The sequence below is a fragment of the Camelus dromedarius genome, chromosome 13 (assembly GCF_036321535.1).
Source record: "Camelus dromedarius isolate mCamDro1 chromosome 13, mCamDro1.pat, whole genome shotgun sequence".
Classification (NCBI taxonomy): Eukaryota; Metazoa; Chordata; class Mammalia; order Artiodactyla; family Camelidae; genus Camelus; species Camelus dromedarius.
This window is the reverse complement of record NC_087448.1, coordinates 27,948,291-27,972,604: the sequence shown is the minus strand read 5'-3', so window position 1 is coordinate 27,972,604 and position 24,314 is coordinate 27,948,291. Positions and strand designations below refer to the sequence as shown.

The following is a 24,314-nucleotide window of genomic DNA, read 5'->3' as shown; positions in this document are numbered from 1 at the left end:
ACCGACTAGAATACCACAACACAAAGGGTTCCAAACAAAAGGAAGCACCCAGAGGTGGTCTCAATTAGCCACCCTTATCTCTCCGGTTCTCAAGGCCACAAGATGAAGATGGTCACCAATGGGAACGTGTTATGACCAGTATTTCCAATTTTTCCTTTTATGTTCATGACAACCCTATGAGATAGACAAAGCAGGTTTCTAACTAGCTATTGACTGATTTCGTATTTTGCACCACACCCTTTATAACACCTGGACAGGCTGAATAAAGCAAGTATCTACCAAGCACTTACATGTGCCAGAACTCCAAGAAAAATACAAGAAATAGCTCTTGGCCTCCAAGAGCTTACGATCTGATGAGATGGAACCACACATACACATCATAAAGCTTTTAACAGAATGAGGCAAGACAGCCATAACTTTGAGGAGAAGCAAGCAAGCCACGTGGCTAAACTCGGGCTGTTCCACAGTCTTTCTTTAAGCTCTGAGATGTTCTCTTCAGGTCTTGAATTCCTTGGAGGGGTTGAGGACACGGAGAGACCAGCTGACCGTTGAAGACCTAAGGGACCATTTATAGCAAGAGAGACAGCACCAACAGATGCTCCATGGCGCACTGAGACAGGAGGTCCATGGGAAGTCGCAGGTCTTACAAACAACGAGGTCCTACTGTATAGCATAGGGAGCTATAGTCATCAACTTATAACAACTTATCATGAATAAGAATATGAAAAAGAATGTTTGCGTGTATATATAGGTAACTGAATCACTATGCTGCACACCAGAAACTAACACAACATTGTAAATCAACCACACTTCAATTTAAAAAAAAGAAAAAAGTCAAATAGTAGATCTTTACAATGCTGCCCGTAGCCTGAAAAGCAGACTCACTTTTCCTCCCTTTAACACTGATGAAAGAGTCTCAAAACTAGGTGTCCAGAGTACGACAGAATGTAACCAGCGCACCAGCTTCGGCTTTCCCATTCACTGCTGTGACGCACAGGTCCATTTCTATAATTTTTTCTTCGCTGTAACTAACATCTCATCTTTTCTCAAAAGCCCATAATCACATGTCATTAGTTTAACTTCTCCAGTAATATTTACATTTTCTTATGAAGAATCAAACTTTAACCAGCCTTTAATACTAAATGAGGAAAAGAGTTCTGTAAGACTGAAATCAAGAAATCTCCAGAAATCTAGCACTCATCTGAAAAACAGTTCTAAGAGGCTGAAATGATACAGCACCGTCACCCATCCCATTCACCCCAATGAAAAACTCTGGCAAAGGAACCAAAAATGAAGTTCACTAAAATTCTAGATTTCATCTCTTTAAAGAAGAGTTGATTTAAAGTATTACAAACAACTAAATGCAAATAATTGGATTCCATCAATAAAGTCGTAATACATTTCATCAAATGCTGTGGTCTGCTTGTCTCATAGCTTTACTATAAAAGAGAATGAAATTGTATCTGTCACATACTTAAGCACATACAAAATTAAGAAGAAGAATAAATCAAGTTTCTCTTCCTCTCCAACATACTCAACCTAAATTAGGCTTAAAATACCGACTTCAGCTCCACTGACAAGGAGGAAAACTGATTTTAACGAACACACATTAAATAAAACCTACGAACCCACAATTTTTCCCGTCCCTTTCTTAGGACAGAAACATATTTGCTATAAATAATGGGACATGAGTTTCTTATTCACACTGTAAAACCCCTGGGAATATTGGCTTTTGTTTTTTGTGCACCTAAATCTTTCATGCAAACCTTACCTTAAATCTGAAAAATGATAGTGATGGGGAGAGAAGTATCTAGATGTCACTGAAGATTTCCAGGCCTGGGGACAGCAAGGCGCTATCCTGGCTTCGACTAGTAGCCCAGGTAGTATTTTCTGCCTGGTTTTCTGTACTTTTTTGTCTTCCTCCAATATGTAAGACTTGAACAGATTTACTGCTCTTCAAGTTGAAGAAAATATTGTGAAATAAAAGCAACAGTGTGAAATATACCGTTCTCACTTTTCCATCAGCACTGGGAAAGGCTATCTTCTCTAAATGCAACGTTATGGTCTGTACGTTTTGCTTAACTAAACTTAAACACAGGGTGTGTAGAAATTTATTTTATCAAGCTGATGCTCATGCATTCAGATTAAGAAAACAGAACTCTGAGGAAATAAAACACATCCTTCTCTGGTTAGGTTAAACACTAAAGGTTAAAAAAAGAGAGACTTAGTTTGGAGGATACAGAGTTTATGTGTGTCAGGCTAGAAAATCTAGGTGAACACATGACTTTTTCTGAAGGTTTGCCTACAATGAACAAGTCATGCCATATGGTCTTTTCTTTCATGATGTTCGTTCTACTGCCTAAGGTTGGGGTTGGATCTCTGTGAGTCAGTCATTACATCATGTAGGGAACTAGAGAGCTGTGTTTTTGGTCGACATACTCCACAAAGTTCATTTCAGAGCTACCACGGTCTACACTGAACATAAAGATGAAATGATATCCCCTACATGAGGGGGGTCCGTTTTCAGACGCTGGCTTATACCAAAGAGAAGTGTATTACGAGATGCCATACACCCTACCACACGATGCTCCAGAACAGGGAAGTTACTAGAGAAACCCTCTAAATGCTACTACCATCGACATCCTTGCCCTCAGATGTTCTCATTATGAAATCCTTTTAGTACATCAGTATCCTAACCTCTGGAATAGGTCCCAGAAGAATACACAAATACTGATTTTTGTTAACAGTGAGATTTTATTCACATTTAAAATATCTTTTGATTGCTCAATTACAAAACATTGCTAATGTTTTGTTTTGAATTTTTTTTTTGACTAAGGGATACACTGATTAAGATTCAGATTAAAAATTTATTTAATTGATGTCTTTTTTTGGGGTCACGTGCACTGCCTCAGTCATGGTGCTTTAACAAGATAGGTAGGCAGGGTTTTCTCCCTTAAATGCAAAAGGTGGCAGGCCAATGCTGCCAGCAATCACATTGTACTGATGACAGTTTTAACTAGTGAAGCTATAAGTTAACAATTATAAAATTACCTATGTTCTCTTTAAAAAAAAAAATCTAGCTGTGCTCTTAAGTCTTTATACTTTCAGTCGCCATAAATTAATTTGTCAATGCTGTGCTCTTAAGTCTTTATACTTTCAGTCGCCATAAATTAATTTGTCAATTTGGCTATGTTATTGTTCAACAAGCTTGCTTTTGCTCTTATGTGCTTTTCAAACTCACTGACCTCAATTTCATTAACTGTGAAAAAGGGTAAATACAAATGTCAAAAAAGAAATCCAGCAAACAAACAGTAACAGTCCCATACCTGAACTCCGTAATTTCCTAACTTAGAACCAACCTATCTTGACATTGAGGTTATATAGTCCCATCTTATTTTGTGATACTTCGTCTTCGCTTTTGGATTTTTAATAGCGTTCCAATAGCGTTTAACTTTTGATTTGGTAACACCTTCATTTAAATACAGCCACATGATTCTTCTAAGGTCACTATGCCTTCCTAACTTCAGGAAGCTATCTTTCCTAAGTTAGTAATATTTGAGGTTGCAAATGGGTGAGAATCAACCTTGGTCTCCCATGATTTTGACACAAGAGAGAAAAGCTTGAGCAAGTGAAAAATCAGAAGGGTTCCGCAAACCTCAGGACCCTCTGGAAATGTCCGCCACTATCTTAGAGAGAAGGGGGTGGGGGGTCATCGGACACTTGTGCTTACCCCTTGTTCAGATTCCAAAAGCTCTGTTTTGACTCTGACTGCCGGCATCCCATCAAGCATTAACATTCTGTTCTCAAAGGTGTTGATATTCTGAGAATAAAAAAGAAGAGAGGGGAATTCAGCCAGGAAGCATCCAAAAGAGGACATCTGGTAGAGTTTTCCTTCACTGTAGTACATTTAGTGCTGCTAACCTAATTTTTTAACAATGAGGTATAATTAAGTGAGAGTAGCAGCATTATCCCGCCATTCCGAACTTTCATTTGAAATAATGACCAAGAACCTGAATTAATCAGCCTGATTCTCTGACCTCTGGGTTGGAGGTCAGACGGTAATAAACTGGAGTAAGGAAACCTTACATTAATTTATATGGGGCTGGAATAATTCATCAGACTTCTGCAATAGTGGAAGGAAATACAAGGCAAGTTTCTTTCTTCCTTAGTGCTGGAGGTCGTACTGCATACAGAAATCCGTAAAGGAGGAAATTTATACACTCTCATATTACTGTTGAAGTCTAAGTAATTTTAAAAACAAGATAATTTAATACTAGACAGTGAATTATGGTATCAGAGCAAATCTGATCAAATGGAAATTTCTACCTCTTAACCTCAGATATCTCCTTTAGAAGCAGCTAACAGAAGTTTTGGATTAAGAATGCATCTTAAGTTAAAGTTATAACCAAACAAATGACAATTTGTTTTCTGTCCTGGTATATGTTTGGCTCCATGTACCACCTCTTGAAAGGAGAATCTTATTTCTATCCTGGCTCAATAGAATTTCAAACAACATTTATAAACAGATTAAATCAAGGTTATTTTCGACTAATTCCCACTGCTGTGGGGATTTTCTGAAGTCAATAAACCAGTGAGGGACTCGGAAAGCCACACATCAGTGCTTGCTTCAGGCCAAAATCAGGCTCGCGTTTTAAAACATGCCAAAGATGCCAAGGTACCCTCGAACACAGACTAAACCAATCAAGTAAAATGACCAAATTTGACTGGGCTTTTAGAATGGCTTCTTCACTCAATACTAGAATATAACCACATGACCCTAAACTGGTCTTATTAAAAGAAAAAGAGATATGTTTCTAAATATTTGGCCTACACTGTGACAAAGGTTAATAGCATTTCTAAACCTTCAGGCTTTGGACTTTATCATAGAGTTGTTTTTCTCCCTAACAGACAGTTAAATAAAAACAACTCCCACTTCAACACATCATAAATTAAATGTTTTTATTACCAAATAGTGCCAACAGGGTGCAGTGTAGTGAAGCTCTAATTATTTCTCCTATTTCTTTTGACTCTCCTTTTTAAGAAAAATACTCTAAAGACATAAAATTGAATAGGGCCTCTTATCACAAATATTTGCTCAGAGAAATCAACAGCAAGAAGAAAAGGCAAATTTACGCTCTAACTGAGCTAATTGATGAGCATTTAAAAATTCCATCCTATCTAGTCTGTTAGGTAATAATAAAAAAATTACTGTCATGTTCCCCTCTTCGAAATGTACAATATTATTAAAACTGGCAGAATACATTTTTTTTAAATGTTTGCTTTTGACTTGTCCATATTTGTTAGGGATTTTGCATCCCAATAGCTTAGAACAGAAGGCACTATAGTATTACTGGTGAGCTCAGTGCATTTGTTCCAAGCTTAAAATCCTTTCACGGAGGCTGGTGAGTTGTTTACACATCAGGCAGAGATCTCAAATCCCAATGTGTTACTTACTTCCCTGCTTGGAAGCGGCCAGCGTGGCTTGCCACCTCCCAGCCCCAGGAAAGCCTTCCTGCGCTGGCAGCCCTCAACTGCCCAGTCTTCCACAACAGCTAGGAATCCACCCTAACAAAGCATCCCCGGGGCTGTGTGGCTGGTAGACAATGAAGGACGAGCTGATATTGCTTCTTACCCAGAGGAGGTCTTGCCCAGAGGAAAAGGAAAGGAGATGCCTTGCAAAGGAGGGGAAAAGACAAAGAGCGATTCTGGAAAAGCAGGTTTAATGAACTGTTAGAATCTGATTAGAGGCTAATGTCCCTTTTAGTGCTTTGTACCAATTTACAGCTGATACTCTTTAACCATTTTCCTCACTGGCTGTGATAAATTCATTTGTTAAAAAAAAAAAATGCAAGCTAACCAGAGTCTTTGAAGTTAAAAACAGATAAATCATGAAAACCTGACTGGGTTCATATGCCATTTAGTACATTTAAATATCACTGTTTCTCATTATAATTTTTGTTGTTGCTATACTTGAATAATTCTACATGTGTCAAAGATAGGATTACATTTTAGTTTCATATAAAAAAAGACATTTTCCATCTTTTTTAAGAAGATTAAGGGAAATTAAATTTCCCTTGAAAATAGTTCTCTTTCCATGATTTTCCAGGATCAGACACAGCAGAATCACAATAAACACTATAAATAACAATGTTCAAAGCTAAGGAACCAATCCTTAATTATTAAACTGTTGCAACTAGTGCAGATTCAATCTGTACATAGGCCTGGAGGTTCTACTATACGCATATGGAGCATATTACCTCTGCATTCATGATTCTAACCCTGTTCGGCATAAGCAGAAGCACTGAGCATTATACCACATTCCAGACCATCCAAGAAGGTGTACAGTTTTTATAGAGTGCATGGTAATTGTACAGCATAGAGGATATAGACCTTGGAACAAAATATCAATAGATTAATCTCTCCAAACTAAAATCAGATACGATCTCAACTGACTGCAGACTTTAAATATGTAATAAACTCTAATAATTTGAAACTGCTGTCAAACATCTTGCGGTGATCTTAATCAAAACACATTTTCTGTGGAATCCGATAGCTCAGTGGATTCCCAAGGGGTAAATAAAAGTACATAGTCATCAATTTTAGTAATGTGCTCTTCACTTACGTTGTAACAAACGTTTTGATCTGATACAACACTATAAAATTTATGTGTATGCTTTTACATTCATACACACATGTGTGCACACACCTATGTTACTTATTTCGTATGAGTAAATTTTATCAATTAAAGCCAAAGTTATCATCAGATTTATTAGCTGGCTGTTGACTGATGACACATGCACTGAATGAGAGTGGTACGCGGCATATTCCTATTTGCCAAATAAGATTTGGCAACACAGTGGTGCAGCTGACCGTAGCTCTCCCAGTCAAAAGCAGTATAAACACACCCGTCATTGATCCAAACATCTCACAATACTTTGAATAGAATAAGCAGGAAAGAAAAGGACTGATGCTCAATGATCGTATCGTATCTCATAAAACATAGAACAGGGGCAACTTTCCAGGTCAACTACTACAATCTGCCCTCCGACATCCAGAATGCAGGTCTTTTCCTCTCCCTCCTCCAGACTGTGGGTCATCCAGTTTGCACAGCTGGAGTAATAAAGAACCAGCTAGTCAATATTCAATAGACCTAATTTTTAAAGGTTTCCCCCTCATAAACCAGAAAGTATCTACTGGTATTTGTTTTGATTTCTTGAATACAGGACACACTCACTGAAATACGTTTCCATCTTGAATCTTCTTGTTTGGCTACAGGGAATGAGAACTATGAATCCCCTGCCCCCACCATCCATACCCGTGTTATATTAAACAGTGATGTCCCTTAGGACACGTGAGTAGCAATTCAGGATTCACTGCACCAAGCTGGTTAAGGTACTTTCAGAAAAGAATCTCAAAGGTGAATAATGTGAGCATGCCAACTAGTTAAAACTATCATCTTTTGAGTATTTTCTCATATAGAAAAAGGGTTAGGGTTAGAATCTGATTATAAGGCTTTTGTTAGAAAGACACTTAGAGAAGTCACCGTCTCCCCTTTCTTGACTCACTTCTACCATAATAACAACAATAAAAACCAACAACAATAAAATTTTTCCCAAGCCTTCACCACAGATATGCCAGTCCAACCAATTAATAGGTCATTTCTTCAGAGAAAATATAACTATTTTATCCCAACCCCCCCAAACTTGTGCTGAAATACAAGAGAATGAGTGAATTCCTACTCTCTATAAGGAAGGCCCAACACACCTAAGAGATTAGAATTACGCCCAGCCAACAGTTTCCATTATCTATTGCTGTGCAACGAATCACATGGTAGCATAAAACAACAGCCATTTTATTATTATCTTGGTACCAAACGTAAAAATAGCACCTAATATTTGCATATTTACTATGGACTAAACCCTGTGCTAAGAGGTATGTATTCATTTTAGTCTTTATAGCAACCCAAGAGGTCAATGCTTTATTATCTGAAAATGAGGCATCTGAGACACAAGGAGGTTAAACTCTCCAAGGTCACACGACTAGTAAGTGGTACAGCTCAGTTTCAAACCAAGCGAGCCTCAGCCCAAGCTAAGCTCCTAACCACTACACTCCCTCTCTCCCCTCCTCTCCCTCCCTCTTCCTCTGTGCACTCCCTAAATCAAAATGAGAAAAAAAAAATATGAGCACCTTATTGAAGGCTCCAACAGAGAAGCTCTGGAACCACAGTCAACAGTTCCTCTCAGGGCTGAACTGATGGGGTCACTGAGCTGAATGTGCAACTTCCGGTCGCTGGTGAGTATCAACATTGCAGGGAATGAGAGGTCAAATAAGCCCCTGGTTTTCAAAGCTATTTCACATTTTTTTTCCTTTAAATCCATCTTGCAACATTTTTTCTTGGCTTGATAAGATTACACACTCCTATCCTAGAAATATATCATGATTGATTTAGCAAGTCAGTCCCATCCTGATTTCAACATCCAGAAAAATCTATGGTAATTTCATCTACTACCCAGTGTTTTGAAAATTCAGTAAATATTCATAACCTTGGTGGCTCATTCAGTATTTTCACAATAGTTTCATGTACTTGGATAGGACAGGAACTTTATCTTCTACCGTTTATACTCAAGAACATCACAATTAATTTATAATTGCTTAGATTCAGTGTAAAGGCATATTTTTCTTAGCTCACAGACCCTCACACTGATAAGTTAGTTTGAGTGCATATGCACAATTAAGTGACCTCAGATGGTACAAAATACACATCAGTTCAAACACAGACTTTGCCATTCTAGCCCAGACTTTCATCTTTCATTGCTTTGCAGCACAGGAGTGGATATCTCATTAACGACTGTTATTTTATTGAACGATCTAAGAGCCAAAACATAGACCTACTGGGACTCTCAACTTAAATGCCTTTCAGTGGTTTCAATGATCCATGTATTTATTATTCTGAAATATCTGTCATCAGCCTCAAAAATAAAACCCTTCCGTAATCACCTCACACTGAAACATGGACTCACGTCTCTCATCAGAACTGGTCAGTCTGTATATGCAATGCAGCAACTCACTTTTTCCTGACAGGAAGAATCATTATGTTTTCTATGTTGGTAAAGTGCCAAATTACCACAGTGGAGAGTTTACACTAAAACTTTTAGAAATGTCCTCTGAACTTCTAAATAAACACTTTCCACTCCAGATTAATACAATTAATTGTAATAAAAAATTATTTGTCATTCATATTCTCAAGAGCTGCACATATTTGGGGTCATGAGTTGGCCAAACCTCTCCATACACGTGCAGGGAGGGTCTGCTATAGCAGAGTCATCTCAACGTATCCGCACCACATCTGAGACCCACAAGGTACCATGAGAGATAACAGGGGCAAAGCCAGGGACTGGAGAATAGAAATGAGGTAAAAAATCAGGAAAATATCACAGCAAGAGATGTGCCAACTCATCACCAACCAAACCCTAGAGAGGGAGGGCAAAACTTCAGTTTAGCAGGGCAGGAAGTAAAATTCTGGGGAGAGAGCAAATGTGTAGGAACAGGTATCAGGTATCAGGACGGGCTAACAAGTGGTCTTGATGTCACGTAAAGATAAGGGAATTATTCAGCCATAAAAAAGAAGGAACTCTTGCCGTCTGCAACAATGTGGATGGACCTTGAGGGCATTATGCTAAGTGAAGTAAATCAGACAACGACAAATACCATATGATCTTGCTTGTATGTGGGATCTTTAAAACACACACACACACACACACACACACAAAATACAAAAAAAAAAAAAAAAAGAGTTCATAGATACAGAGAACAGACTGCCTACTGCCAGAGGTGGGGTGTGGGTGTCCATGTGCGTAGTGGTGAAGGTAGTCAAAAGATACAAATTTCCGGTTACAAAGTAAGTCACAGGAATGTAATGTACAGCATGGTGACTCTATAATACTATATGTCGATTTTATCTCTTAAAAATAAGGATGAAGAAAGAAAAGAGGGAAGTGAATTCAGTTCTGAAAAAGGAAATGAGAAACAAGATTCTCTCCAGAAAACAGGGTTAGTGGAAACTAATTCTGCATGCTTGGCCACAGCAGAGGCCACAACCAGGGGACAGATGCAGACAAGAATCAGAGAGCTACCAAGTGCCCGAGCCCAGGCCTCCTGCCCTGGACACAAGCTTGGACAGACACCATGAGTCTGGGCAGAAAGGCCAGTGCAGTAGACAGGGCCCACACCTGGACAACTACACTTGTAACACAACCACGATTTGACCACAGGGTCTCATAATTAAAAAGTAATAATATAACAACTATAACAGCAAGTATAGTAATTATATATCTAAAGCCACATATATATAAACAACTATAATTACAGTAACTCCCACTTACTGAGCACTTACATACACATGAACATACATTCGTGTGTTCTACCTTTATTATATCATTCATTTATTCATTTATTGATTCATTCAGAAAAATACTTACTGAGTACCAGGCACTGTCTAGATATTTAGGAAACAGTAGTGAACAGAAGAGAGAAAGTTTTACAGAGTTTCATTCTCATTATTTAGTCCCCCAACAACTTCTTTTCACTATGTCTATCTTTGATAAGAAAATTCAGGTTCAGAGAGATTAAGTAATCTGCCCAAGGTTATAAAACTGGGAGACAGTCTAACTCAGGGCTAACAGCTATTTTCCAATGCTACTGGGAGAGAGATTCTCAACTACTGGGGCCTCTGACCTTGGCTGCAAAGCTGGATGAGCCCAGCAGTGTCCAAGCCACTCTGCTCAGGGTTCTTCAGGCTCCTGTTACATCAAAAGGCTGGGAACCAGGGCTGCCGGGGGAGAAGCAAGGCAAAGACACACTGAAAGTAGGTCACGTGAAGGTCAGCCTGAAGTCCTGACCCTGTCCTATAGCAGGCACCTCTAGCCACTGTCCAACGTGCCTCTAACCAATTACTCAACTCCATTTTCTACCACACTGTTCAGGCTACATTTCAACCATATCAAAAATACTCTCTCATCTGGGCCTCTGTATATTCTATTCCATCTTTGTGTTCCTCACTACCTGGCGAATTCTTTATCTATTACCCTAGAATGTCAGTTCCAGGAGGACCATGACTTTGTCTTTTTGTTCCCAGCAGTATCCCTATCCCCAGAATTATAGCTGAGTCTAACACATAGTATGGGCTCAGTATATGTTAGGTTAATGAAAAGAGTAAATATAAATAAATCTAAGGTCAATTCATTCTCCAGGTCCACGTGACCCAGGTGATGATAACTGATTGCTGACAAACAGATGGGAGGTGAGCATAAGCAAAATCATAGGACAATGAAATACCCCTTTTTTGTGAAGAATAATAAAGGATTTCATGTGGCTGGATCATAGAGTTTACTAGAGAAGAAACAAGATGAGACCAGATAGGTAATTTGGGGTTAGGTGGCAAAAGGTCTTATACGTTATGGCAAATTCATTTATTCATTTAAAAATATGCCTTTAATGCCTGCAATCGCTAGTTGCTAGGGGCCCAAGTGAACAAGTGGGAACAGCTCCCTGTCTCAAGAGAACCCGAGGTACATGGGGAGAAGTGTGTGTGGGCAAAACATAACATGTGATGGGGCATCGTGAAGCAAAACATAATGTGTTGAAGCTTTGTGCTTTGCGTTTACGAAGACGGCACTAGACACACTTTGGAAGATGGCTTATAAACACTTAGGATTTGATGCAGAAGGAATAACAACCAGTTCATAGGCAGTAACTCAGGGGAGGGGTGGTGAGCGATTGACCAAGGCACTGGCAGTGGGAACAAAGAGGAGGAAAATTATTTGAGAGACAGTTCATAGGAAGAATGAATAGCTTCTGATGACTGACCAAGAAGGAGGAAGTACGAATGGGGTAAAAGCTGGGAGGAGTATTCAAGACGGCATTGATTTTTCTACATCGTACAGGAAGGTTGAGGCAGGAAGCCCAGGAGGAAAAACACATCACATCACATTTCTTTAGTATCTAGTAAAGGACCTACTGCACTCTGGGAAACATGAATATTCAGGGATACTGTTTAATTTCAATACATTTCTGCCTACTCGGGATCTGTTACACATAGGAGATTTCTCTCAAGTGGAGTATGTTCAAATCTTTTAACAGATACTAATAAAGTCAAATTTATTCAAACTTGGAAACACGGGTTTGGCTGAAGTAAGGAAAAAACTATATAAAGAAGTCATTTTAGGGGGCAGGGACAAATTAGGAGTTTTGGATTAAGCAGATACAAACTACTACATGTAAAATAAACAACAAGGCCCTATGATATGCACAGGGAACTATATTCAATACTTTGTAATAACCTATAACGAAAAAGAATAAGTGTGTGTATGACTGAATCACTATGCTGTACATCAGAAACTAACACAACTGTAAATCAATCATACTTTTTAAAAAAAGATGTCATCTTAATAGCTACATATTTAAGAATTAACACTGTCTTTATTAACATTTTCCCAAGGATTTATTGTTTTACAGACTGCTACGGTTATCAAAACTTAAAAATTTAAGACATGTAACTTTAAAAAAAAAAACTTAAAAAAACAGATCTTCACCAAAGTATGCGTTAAGAGTACTACACATTAACATATCCATCGGCCATTTCCCTTTAGGAAAAGTCTTTTGGATAGTAATTTAAAAACATCCAGAATACTGAATGGAATATGTAATAGAATAACATCACTGGTCGTCTGAGCCTGAAGACAATGAAAATTACTATCAAAAATTAAGTCATTTATTTTCTGTAGGAAACAAGGAAATGGCTATTGACCTACATTTCCACCTTCCCTGATCTGCAGTGACGTCAAGTGGCTCCTTATCAAACCCAAAATGGATTATCTTGTTAAAACATGAGTTTTTGAGTGTTTGTCTCCTGTACAGCCTGAATAAATTGTACTGAAGAGTTGGGAATAAGCAAAAGAGTTTTGAGGAGAAATACAAATCCAACTTAATTTTATTCTTAAATCAGAACTATTCCAACGATAATAAAAAGAAAAGATTAACCTCGAGGTTCTTCTCAGTGGACAGAAAAATACGTAAACTGCTAAACAGGTAAACTAGTCTTTATATTCACCCCCAGAATCTATATGGACTCCCTTCTAGTCTATATTTTAAACATTTATTAAGATTTTGTGCCAAATGTAAAATATCACATTCCTTGAAAATCCTAAGCATGATACTAGTTTTTAATGTTATGTTTCAAAAAAGTAAAGCTAGAAAAAATGACCTTCACAGTTTATGTCATCCAAGAAACGACTGTCAAAGCATGTAAAAGCAGCATGTGGTGTCTGTCATATTATTAAAAAGCATAATAAAAGTAATTGCTTTTAACAGATTATATGAAAAATATGAAGGTATAATCATTTGCACTGCCTGGACAATCCTGTAAGACACATCACTAAAATGGCCATGCCTTTCCTGTTTTTCCCCCAGCACTATAGGTCCTGGGAATGCAGTGGAGAAAGACATTACTTGACTATAAATACAATAAAGACATTAGTTGGCTGCCAAATGGTCAAATGCATAGGCTCAATCCAAAATGTAATCTGTGAGCTTTCAAGAAAATCCACTTCCAACTGTGATTTTTCCAGATTCCTCAAATGATGTCTTTAGTTGTAATAATTAAATTTTATGTATAATCCAAATCTTATACTAATTTGACATTTTTATTGTCAACGCCATTACATATCTACTTTCATTTTATCCACCACCATCTCCAAGAATTCTGATTACCTTCTTTCACCTTTTCAAAAGCATTCTATCTTTCAAGTCTACACTTTTTTTCTTTACACTTTCGTGATTCTATAGAAATGTAAGTTAGAATAGAATACTGCCTAGAACATGGGCCCAATGAACAGATTCCCTGGGTTAACCCTTCTCAGTTTTCTTATCTGTAAAATGCAGAAATTTTCTACTTCACAGAATTATTTTAAGGATTCAATGAGATCATGTGTATAAGATGCTTTAGCACAACATATTTTATATTAATAGTTATTATTAAATAATTTTAATCAGTAGTAGTAATAGTAATACTATTTCACCCATCCTACCCAAACTTACTTTTAAGAATGGATGCCTTCATCTGATTTTTGACTCTTCACAGAACCCTCTCAGTTTTATGTGTTACATTGCTCTATATGAACTATTATACTAGAACGGAAATGGTAGCTTTGATAAAAATACTAATGATAGCAATTGAAAGAAGACTGAGCTACACAATTAATATACATTTCTCACAATGAATGGCAACATGGAACTATTTTATCTGTTTAAACCTATGAGGATGAACACCAGTAACAGATACACAGCTCACCTCTCCATGGGTGTTTCAATGAAGACATTTAATATGCTCTGACTCCCAGGCATAACCATGAAGTGGTTGCTAGCCCTTCCTGGCAATCAAATGTTATTTGATGCAGTGCTAAAAGCCTTTTCTTGTAGTTTCCTTTCACACAATTACCCAGAAAAACACTGTTTTAAAGAAAGATAGTTGCTTCTACAACACAGCCTCTGCAGGAGAAGACACCTACAGAGTGCCCTGTAACTTGAGTTGTGGAAAACTTGCAAAATTATTTGAGGAAACCAGAAGAACTACCTAGGAGATAAAATAAATCCAAGTGGCTAAAATGTTTAAATCTGCCCGTATTCAGGACAATAGAAAGCCAGTGATAATAACACCTCCATGCCATTATCCACATCTTTGTCATCTTGAATGCCTTTCCCCATCTCTGTTTCCTCATTGTATCAACCATACTTATGCCATCTTAGAATTTCTGTTAGGTATGTGTGAGGATAAATTAAGTCCAGGGCTATTTTTCCCATAAAACAGAACTTCTAAAATTCTAAAATGTAATACAATGAAAATCAGAAAATAAACAAAATTCATTCAATGGAAATCAGAAGTACATTTTTATTAGGAAATTCTATAACTGCATAGCATTTACTCGGGCCTTGTTACTTCCTCCAGCCTCTTAATAAAATTGTCCTATAAAAACAGAAACAGTGTAATCTTGAACCTGTATAACTTACTGTATCCAGGAAGTTTCTATTACCTTTTTCTGCTACTTGATAGTGAACACCTCTAAATTAAATGCTGCTCAGAGATAGGAAACATTTGTTAGGGAAGTCCATCATAACTCAGATATTCTTTTAGGCCGAGGTTTTTCAACATCTGCACCACAGACATTCAGAGCAGACAGTTCTGTGTTGGGTACGCCATCCTGTGCACTCAGAGATCTGAGCACCACCTCTGCCTCCTACCACTAGACCCCAGAACACTCTCTCACCCCCTTCGTTGTGACAATCAAAAATGCCCTCAGAAATGGTCAAATGTCAAGAGGGTAGGGGAGGGTGTCCCATTTAAGCAGCACTATTTTATAATTACTGATATTACTAACACAGTAGAAAAGAATCTTAATTTTATGTTGAATTGTATTGCCCAATAGTATAAATACAATCTCAATATTGTCATACTAAGTGAAGCCAGAAAGAGAAAGAAAAATATCATATGTATCACTTATATGTGGAATCTAAAAAAAAAAAAAAAGACACAAATGAACAAATTAACACAAAGAAAGAAGGAAGGAAGGAAGGACGGAAGGAAGGAAGGAAGGAAGGAAGGAAGGAAGGAAGGAAGGAAGGAAGAGATTCACAAACACAGAAAACAAACTTACGGTTACCAGGGGGAAAGGGCAAGGAGGAGGGATAAATTGGGAGTTCGGGATTTGGAGATTCTAACCCGATAAACAACAAGGCCGTACTGCAAAGCACAAGGAACTATATTCAGTGACTTGTAGTGGTCTATAATGGAAAAGAATATGAAAAGGGATATATAATACACACACACACAAAACTGAATCACTATGCTGTACACCAGAGATTAACACAACATTGTAAACCGACTATACTTCAATTTTTTAAAAAGGGAGTTAGCACCCCTTTTAGTTTTCCAAATAAACCTTGTGATCTATGTGTTTATATTTGTGTGTGTGTGTGTGTACATGGAAGAGAGGTGGATGCTTGGGTGAGAAGAAGGGAAATAAAAGAAACAAAATGGAGGGAAAAAAAGAAAATAATACCTGGTTATAAATGATAGTTACAGCTTACTTTAAAATACACCTGCTGGGAAATTAGAGACGTTTTATAAAGTGGCTTTATTATTTTGTTTGAATTCCTTCTCCTGTTTCTGTATATCCAAATTTTCCCCCTAAACAAGTGCAAAGCTTCCAGAAAGGAACCGCAAGAACTGGCTCGTTATTTCCAGCTGTGAGAACTGAAGGACACCTGTAAGGATTTCGGTGTTAATATAACAACTCAAGGGAGATCTCTGGCCTCATTCCTAGATATGGCCAGTGAGGATCACCAAATTAGCCTCAAAACTCCTCAGAGTAAGAAATTGTATTTACCCAAATGTATACGGTAACTTAACTTTCAATAAGAAACTAGAATATAAGAGTTTTCATTCTTGGCTCTACATCTAATTTGCTGGATGATGAATATGTCACTTTTCTTCACAGAAACTGGGACTGAACCCTCTATCAAGAACAAAGTATTTCAGGGAGGGGAGGGTACATCTCAGTGGTAGAGTGCATGCTTAGCATGGGTTCAATCTCCAGTACCTCCATTAAAATAAATAAATACATACATGCATACATATACATACACCTAATCCCCCCCTCAAAAAAAGTGAAAAAAAAAAGAATGTAAAACAAAGAACAGACTATTTCACAATATGAAATGAAATACAAATCTGTCTATATTTTCTTAATTTTGTTAGGAATGTTCTCTTTTAAGTAACAGAATCCAATACATCCTTGTGGTAATAGAACATTCTTGGGGAACCCCAGGAGTTAGTTCCATCTAGTTGTACTGGACCAAAAGAACAAATTTAAATCACCACAGGTTATGTAAATTAAACTACAACAATATCCTTGCTAAAGAGGAGGAGGAAGGGTGTCCTCTTGTAAAAAATTAGAAGATGTAAGAGGTAGGAGGTCTCTAGAGCATCTCACTGCCAATTCAGATTCACAGAAAATTTTTTTTAAAAAAGATTTCTTTTTAGCAGATGGGAGAACATGCCGGAAAGGCAAACCCACAAATTCACTTCCACTGGGATACACACAGTCTACACCTAGGGTGCCCAGGTAGCCAGTAGTTACATTCAGCCACTGACAGCTGAAATGTGACTAGTCCAAATTTTGGAGGTGCTTTATACATAAAATACACACTGGATTTTGAAGACTAGGTGTGAAAAGAGAATACAGAACATTCTCACTAGTTTTTCATTGACTAAATGGTGAAATGGTATTTTGGTTATATTGAGTTAAACAATATATTATTAAAGTTACTTTTTTTAAAAAAAAAAAAAGTTAATATGTCTATTAGAAAATTTAGAACTACACGTAGGGATTTCCTTCCATGCCTGTTGGATAAAGCTCTCTACACCATCACTTCAGTAGACCTCAACCAGTACTGAGACCATGACCTTCCCGCTGGCATCCACCTAGTCCTTTTGGGACTTGGGGTGGGAGTGAGATGGGTAGGAAAGTGAGATGTTTTGAATGTCACAAGATTGGAGGAGTGCCCCAGGCCTTTAATGCCCAAGGATGCTAAAAGTCCTCAGTGCAGGAGTCACCTCAAGAACATTTCCATCCGGAGCGTAGAAGGAGAGGTGTACTGTGCCAAGTCAGGCAGGAAGTTCGCCGGCCAAATCCAGGAGAAGTTCATCATCTCGGACTGGAGATACGTCCTGTGTGGATCGTACAGGTGAGCGCTGGGCCTCCCCTTCTGTCCAGGCTCTGTGGAGGCCAAGGCTGAGCAGGGTGCCAACCAGCCCCAGCTGCTCAGGCCCACGTGCCCACCAGCAGCTCCCCAGGGGCTCCTCCTGTTCCCAGAGCTGGGGCTTTATCACATGCAGGAGGCTGGAGGCAGGACCATTCTGGGCAATAGGGGGAAATGTGGGCCCTTCCTGGACAGAGAGAGAGTTCCAGGTGCCTCGGTTTCCCTTCAGATTGTGATAGGACAGAAAAGCCCGTTTCCCTCGTCAGACCTCTCAGTGTGATTATAAACCCAGGCAATTGGGAAAAAAAAAAAAAAAAGCCCTATAAAATGAAAAATTAACCTATCTACAGTCTCAGTTGTGTCTCCACTGAAAAAGAGGCCGGTGATATAATCGTCCAGCTGAATGACAGCAACTAACTGCTGGGACCCAATCTTGTATTTCCAGCCCTGACCTGTTTCTCTTAAGACCAAGAACTATATTCCAACTGATCGGTCAACATCACCAACTGGACATTCCATGGGCATGCCATGACTTTCAGATCTAAACCAAATTCGGTATCTCTGACCTCCATACACTGCCCCTGACCCCCGGAAGGAAGGAAGGAAGGAAGGAAGGACAGTAGAAAATCTTACTCTGCTTGATGAATTGTCCCTCAAGGAATGACGTCATCATTGACCCTGTTACTCAGGGAAACCTCTCCCTTGCTTGCTCACATGAACTGTGTTATCAGAATCCTCGGCCATCACAGCCAACCTTTCCTCTCATTTCCTGTTCGTCTTTGTCTCGTAAGTGATAGCCTTGCTACCCTGTTCTACTCCGCTGGCTGTCAGAGACCCCTTGGGACAGAGGGGAAATACTCCCTCAACTAGGTCAAAGGCTTAAACAACTTAAATTTAACCTTCCCAGAGGGAAAAACCTCCCTGATCTTTGATGCCAGATAAAATTTAAGGAAGGAAGCCTTAGAGAATTTGACTACATCTTAAGCAAAAAGAGTCAAATAAGGGAAAAATAATAAATTAAGTCTATTAGTACAAAAGGACTAAAAGTAACTTAAAAAGAAGTTTAAGTATTATATATGGTTACATATTACAATATGGTTACATATTCTATATGTGGCTATATATAATGCATGTATATGATTATGTACTACATATGTACAATATATACTATATAACATATTTACATATTCTATCATTAGCATGTATGGTTATTTAGATTCAATATAAAGAGATTTATTTTAGGAGCATTATTTTTAACACAATATCAGATAAATGCTATCTTTAAAACCAAAAATATCTGTTAGGTTTTAAAAGGACAAAGTATGGTAAAGTTTATCTTGCTCATTAAGTACATGGCTTATTCCAAAAGATCAGCCCATTATGAACCACCTTTTGAATGTATAAAATTACAGGAACAATAGCCTCAAATACTGCAAAATTCAGTTTTTTTCTTTCAACATTAATCTGAAAGCCTACTCAGCTGAAAAAAAGCTGGAGACACACAAGTGGATAAGACACATCAAGGCCTCCAAGCTTCCTGGTAAAAACAATGAAGTTAAAAGCAAATGCTACCCTAAGAAAATGACTGAACAAGCGCCTACTTAAGCGTGTATAACAGAGTCCCACTTACAGTATTAAAAGAACCAAAAGGAATCAATCTGTTGCCAAACGATAGGGAATTGGTTGACTGGATTATGGGACAACATACAAACCACCAAATAATATTTATTAAGTTTATGATATGTAGCTTTTTGTCTGAAAGTAGACGTATGATCACAAGTGAAAAGAGACGACAGAAGAATATGTTCCCATACCTTTAAAAACAATGCTTACAACTGAAAGAGAGAGAGAGAAAGAGAGGGGAGAAAAGAGAGGAAGGTGGGGCGGTGCCAAGAGAGGAAGAGAGAGAGCTAAAAGGATATACATTCAAAATTGGACCTGAGAAGATGTGGACTGATGTTTTTCACATTTGTTTGACAAATTTTCTCACTTTTTATAAATTTCGTATATTATCTGTGTAATTAAAAGAAATAACTGGGTGTTCAAATTGTGAGGTAAAAAAAGAACCAAACAGGTTAAAAGGAAAACAGGTGAGAGAAATCAGTTTTTATCCAGATTAACTGTCTTAAGTATAAAAAGGTCACGACACTTCTTTAACAAGGAAAGTACACCCACACCCACACCCACAAAGAGTTGCATGTATATTCATGTTACAGATAAAATTAAACTACTACAGATCTGTAAAATTTGTAAGTGGAATTGAAAGGGACTTACTAAGTTACATTTGTAATTGATTCATTGAATCCTGTCACATAGCTTCAAGTGGGCTATCAACTGATATTTGCGAATATTTTCATTATGCACAGATCTATGATATAATGTTATCTAATTTGCAAGTGCTATAATCTTTTTTAATGTCTAGTCAATTCCACAACAAGAGAAAAATGGACATATTATACCATTATCTTCTGCTCAAAATTTAGCATCCTGTAAAAGGAAGCCATGGGCTGGATACTTTTGTTTTTTCCCTCTATACACAGCAGTCAGTTTTAAAACACTTTATTCTTAACGGGAAAATCAATCTTTTCTGTTCTTGTCCGAAAAAGCATTGGCCAAAAAGATTGCTACTTGTCAGATTTTTAAACAAACTACTCGATCGTATGATAACCACACACTGCTGTGCTCTCTGCGTTGTGCAGATCTCCCACTTCCCTGGGCCTTTCCTCTTTGAGGCCACATTCTCTGATTACATAACAATACTGGAATTGTTATTTGAGAAAATTCCTAGAGAGTTATGAGGGAGGAAAAGAAGTAGGTTCTCAACAATGCATTTTTGGAAGTACTAAAAATATCCCTGGGGCCTTTCAGTTTCCGGTCCACCACGTAAGAAGCCTTAAAGCCATCAATCCATCATAACGAGTAAAAAGCTGAATAAACAAAAATCACAGCTTTTGTTAGATCCACCAGAGAAGTGAGGTCATAAGACAATTTGCTGTTCGAAAAATCTGCAGAGAAAGACGAGAACGCAGAGAACCACAACTCGCCAGAACAAAAACCTCGCTGGGAACCCCAGTGCTAGGGTTGAGAAAGGTGAGCTGTAATTGAAGAACTACTGGAGGCTCAGGATGGACAAAACTGAGTCAAAAAAACTCCAGCTACAGGGTGTCCCCACACTTTTTGAGTTTTATTCTCAAGGAGCGCGAATTATTGGAGAAAAATCCTCTGATACTTCCATCCGAGGGAGGATTTCCATTTGAAAGATATCAGAGCAGTAAATTCCTCTTAACAAGATCTAGTGAATTACACAGCTGAGAGGCACAGGCTCACCAAAAGACTAACCAGATGTGATCACAGGATGAAAGAACACTTCTTCTCCCTTACATCTTACTATTATGTTACTAAGAGCCTATTTACTGTAGTTCATTTTATCCAGCATCGCATGTTTACCGTTCAACAAAATATTACAGGGCATACTAAGAGGCAAAAAAACACAGTTGGAAGAGACTAAACAAACATCAGAACCAGAGTCAGATGTGGCAGGTATGTTGAAATAACCAGACTAGGAATTTCTTAAACTATGATTAATGTGCTAAGAACTTTAATTTTAAAAGTAAACAATATGCAAGAACAGATGGATAATATAAGTAGAGAAAATGAAATTCTAAGAAAGATCCAAAAAGAAACACAAGTGATCAAAAACGTAACAGAAATGAGGGATGCCTTTTATGAGCAGATAAAGGAAGGAGGAATCAGAAATATTTTGTTATTTTATGATGCTTGCACTATCCATGAAACAGAATAGTGTTATTTGTGGACTTGAATTAGTCATAAACATATACTGCAAATTCTAGGGCAACTACTAAAAAAGTAAAAAAAAAGAAACATAACAATATATAAGAAAGGAGAGAAAATAAAATTATACAAAACCATAAATGGTGGAAAAAGCGTGGAAGACAAAAACAGGGACAAAGAACAATGACAATAAATAGAAAATAGTAACAAACATGGTGGATATCACTCCAACTATATTGGCAAAACAGCAGACAAACAGATAAATGGAACAGAACAGAGAGCCCAGAAATATACCCACATACAGTTACCTGATCTTTGACAAAGGAGCAAAGACAATACAATGGAGAGGAGCAAAGACAGTTTTTTTAACAAACAGTACTGGAAAACCGGATATCCACATGCAAAAATTAATAATAAATCTAGATCCAGACCTTATACCTTTCACAAAAAGTAACTCAAAAATCAATCATAGACCTAAATTTAAAACCCACTACAAAACCCCTAGAAGATAAGATAGGAGAAAACCTAGATGACCTTGGGTATGGAGATAACTTTACAGCTGTAATACCAAAGGCACAACCCATTAAAGAAATAATTCATAAACTAAACTTCATTTAGTTTCATTCAAGAGAATGGGAAGCCACAGACTGGGACAAAGTACTTGCAGAAAACACATCTGATGTAAGACTATTAGCCAAAATGTACAAAGAATTCTTAAAACTCAACAATAAGAAAACATATAACCTGATTAAAAAATGGGTCAAAGACCTTAACCGATACCTCACCAAAGAAGATATACACGTGGCAAATAAGCATATAAAAAGACGTTCAATATCATATACCACTAGAGAACTGCAAATTGAAACAACGAGATACCAGTACACACCTATTAGAATGGCCAAAACCCAAAATACTGACAAAATCAAAAGCTGACAAGAATGTGGAGCAACAGGAATTCTCATACATTACTGGTTGGAAGGCAAACTGGTACAGCCACTTCGGAAGACAGCTGGAGGGTGTTTAACAAAACAAAACATACTTTTACTGTAGTGCCCACAGTCATGCTCCTTAGAATTTACCCAAATGATTCGAAAATTTGTGTCCATACAAAAACCTACACATGGATGTTTATTGTAGTGTTATTCATAATTGCCAAAACTTTAATGATTGAAAGATGTCCTTCAGCAGATAAATGAATACATGAATCTGTATATCCAAACAATGGAATATTAAAAATTACTAAAAAAAGAAATGAGCTACCAAGCCATGAAAAGACATGGAAGAAACTTAAATACATGTCACTGAGTTAAAGAGAGTTATCTAAAAATGTTCTATACTGCATTGACTCCAACTATATGATATTGCAGAAAAGATAAAACTACAGAGACAGCAAAAAGATGAGTGGTTGCTAGGAGTTAAGGGGGAGTTAGGGATGAACAGGTAGAACATAAAGGATTTTTAGGGCAGTAAAACTATTTTATATCATACTACAATGGTGAGTACCTGACATTATTACACATCTGTCTAAATCCACAGAATTCATAGCACGAAAATCAAACTTTAATGTAAACTGGACTTTGGGTTATGATGATGTGCCAGTGCAGCTTCTTCATCTACTGTCACAAACACACCCTGTGGTGCAGGTGTGCACAGCTGGGAAGGCTGTGCATGAGTGGGTGGTAGGGGTATGGAGGAACTCTATACTTTCTGCTCAGTTTTGCTGTGAATCTAAAACTGTTCTACGAACAAAGTTTTATTAATTAAAAAAATTATCTGCTGTAAGTTTAGTCACTAATTCTATTTTAATTAAAAAAAAAAGAATATATTCCTTAGAGTGGTCTCAAAACAGCAGATAAAAAATAAATGGGCAATTCAAAAATGCATTTCTTATTTTACTCAGAGGACATCGGCAATGATAGACATATATAAAAGAATAATGATTCCTAAAGGTGATCACTACTGCCAAGTCTATAAAACTATCAAAAGTAGCAAGGTGCTATCATAAGACTTGTGAAGAAATAATCCAGTCTCTCACACTATTTTGTATCAGTTAAGCATACTTTTAACAGGAATTCAAATGTTATTCTATTACTTTATGTTAATTATAAACACATTTTGACAAGGCCAATAGAAGGACTGGTTAATAATCTGAAATACAGGGCAATGTGAGCAAATACATCATTCTGCATTTAATCATTTTTCCCCGTGTAGCTGTTATATGTAAGAGTAAAATACAATTAAATAATGCAATAAAACAGTCATTTTTATTTCAGAAGATATAAGGATATAAATATATGCATGTATACATGTAAGTGTTTGTACATGTTATAGCTGTTAAGTATATGACAAATGATTAGTTTTTAAATAAGAACCCATGTACAACTTGGATGCTAAAATCTGGCTCCCTGATCTCTAATTTGAAAAGATACATGCAAGCCAATGTTCACAGCAGCATTATATATAATAGCCAAGACATGGAAGCAACCTAAATGTCCATGGATGGATGACTGGATAAAGAAGTTGTGGTATATTTATACAATGGAATACTACTCAGCCATAAAACAAGAATAAAATAATGTCATTTGCAGCAACATGGATGGACCTAGAGATCGTCATTCTAAGACAGAAAGAGAAAGAAAAATACCATTACGATATCACTCATATGTGAAATCAAAAAAAAAGAAGAAGAAAGGAAAAAAAAAGACACT

General features: G+C 37.4%; 1 protein-coding gene across 14 annotated transcripts in view; it reads right to left on the bottom strand.

Annotated features, from left to right (window-relative positions):
- KLF12 (KLF transcription factor 12) overlaps positions 1–24,314 on the bottom strand; it is a 507,694-nt gene that overhangs the window by 216,882 nt on the left and 266,498 nt on the right. For 11 of the 14 annotated variants that reach the window (XM_031466116.2, XM_010978786.3, XM_064493088.1 and 8 more), the window contains one exon: positions 3,731–3,820. The exons of the other annotated variants lie outside the window; for them this stretch is intronic. In XM_031466116.2, the coding sequence (XP_031321976.1) occupies positions 3,731–3,820 (90 nt within the window). The remainder of the gene's footprint in view (positions 1–3,730; positions 3,821–24,314) is intronic. 14 annotated transcript variants of the gene reach the window in all.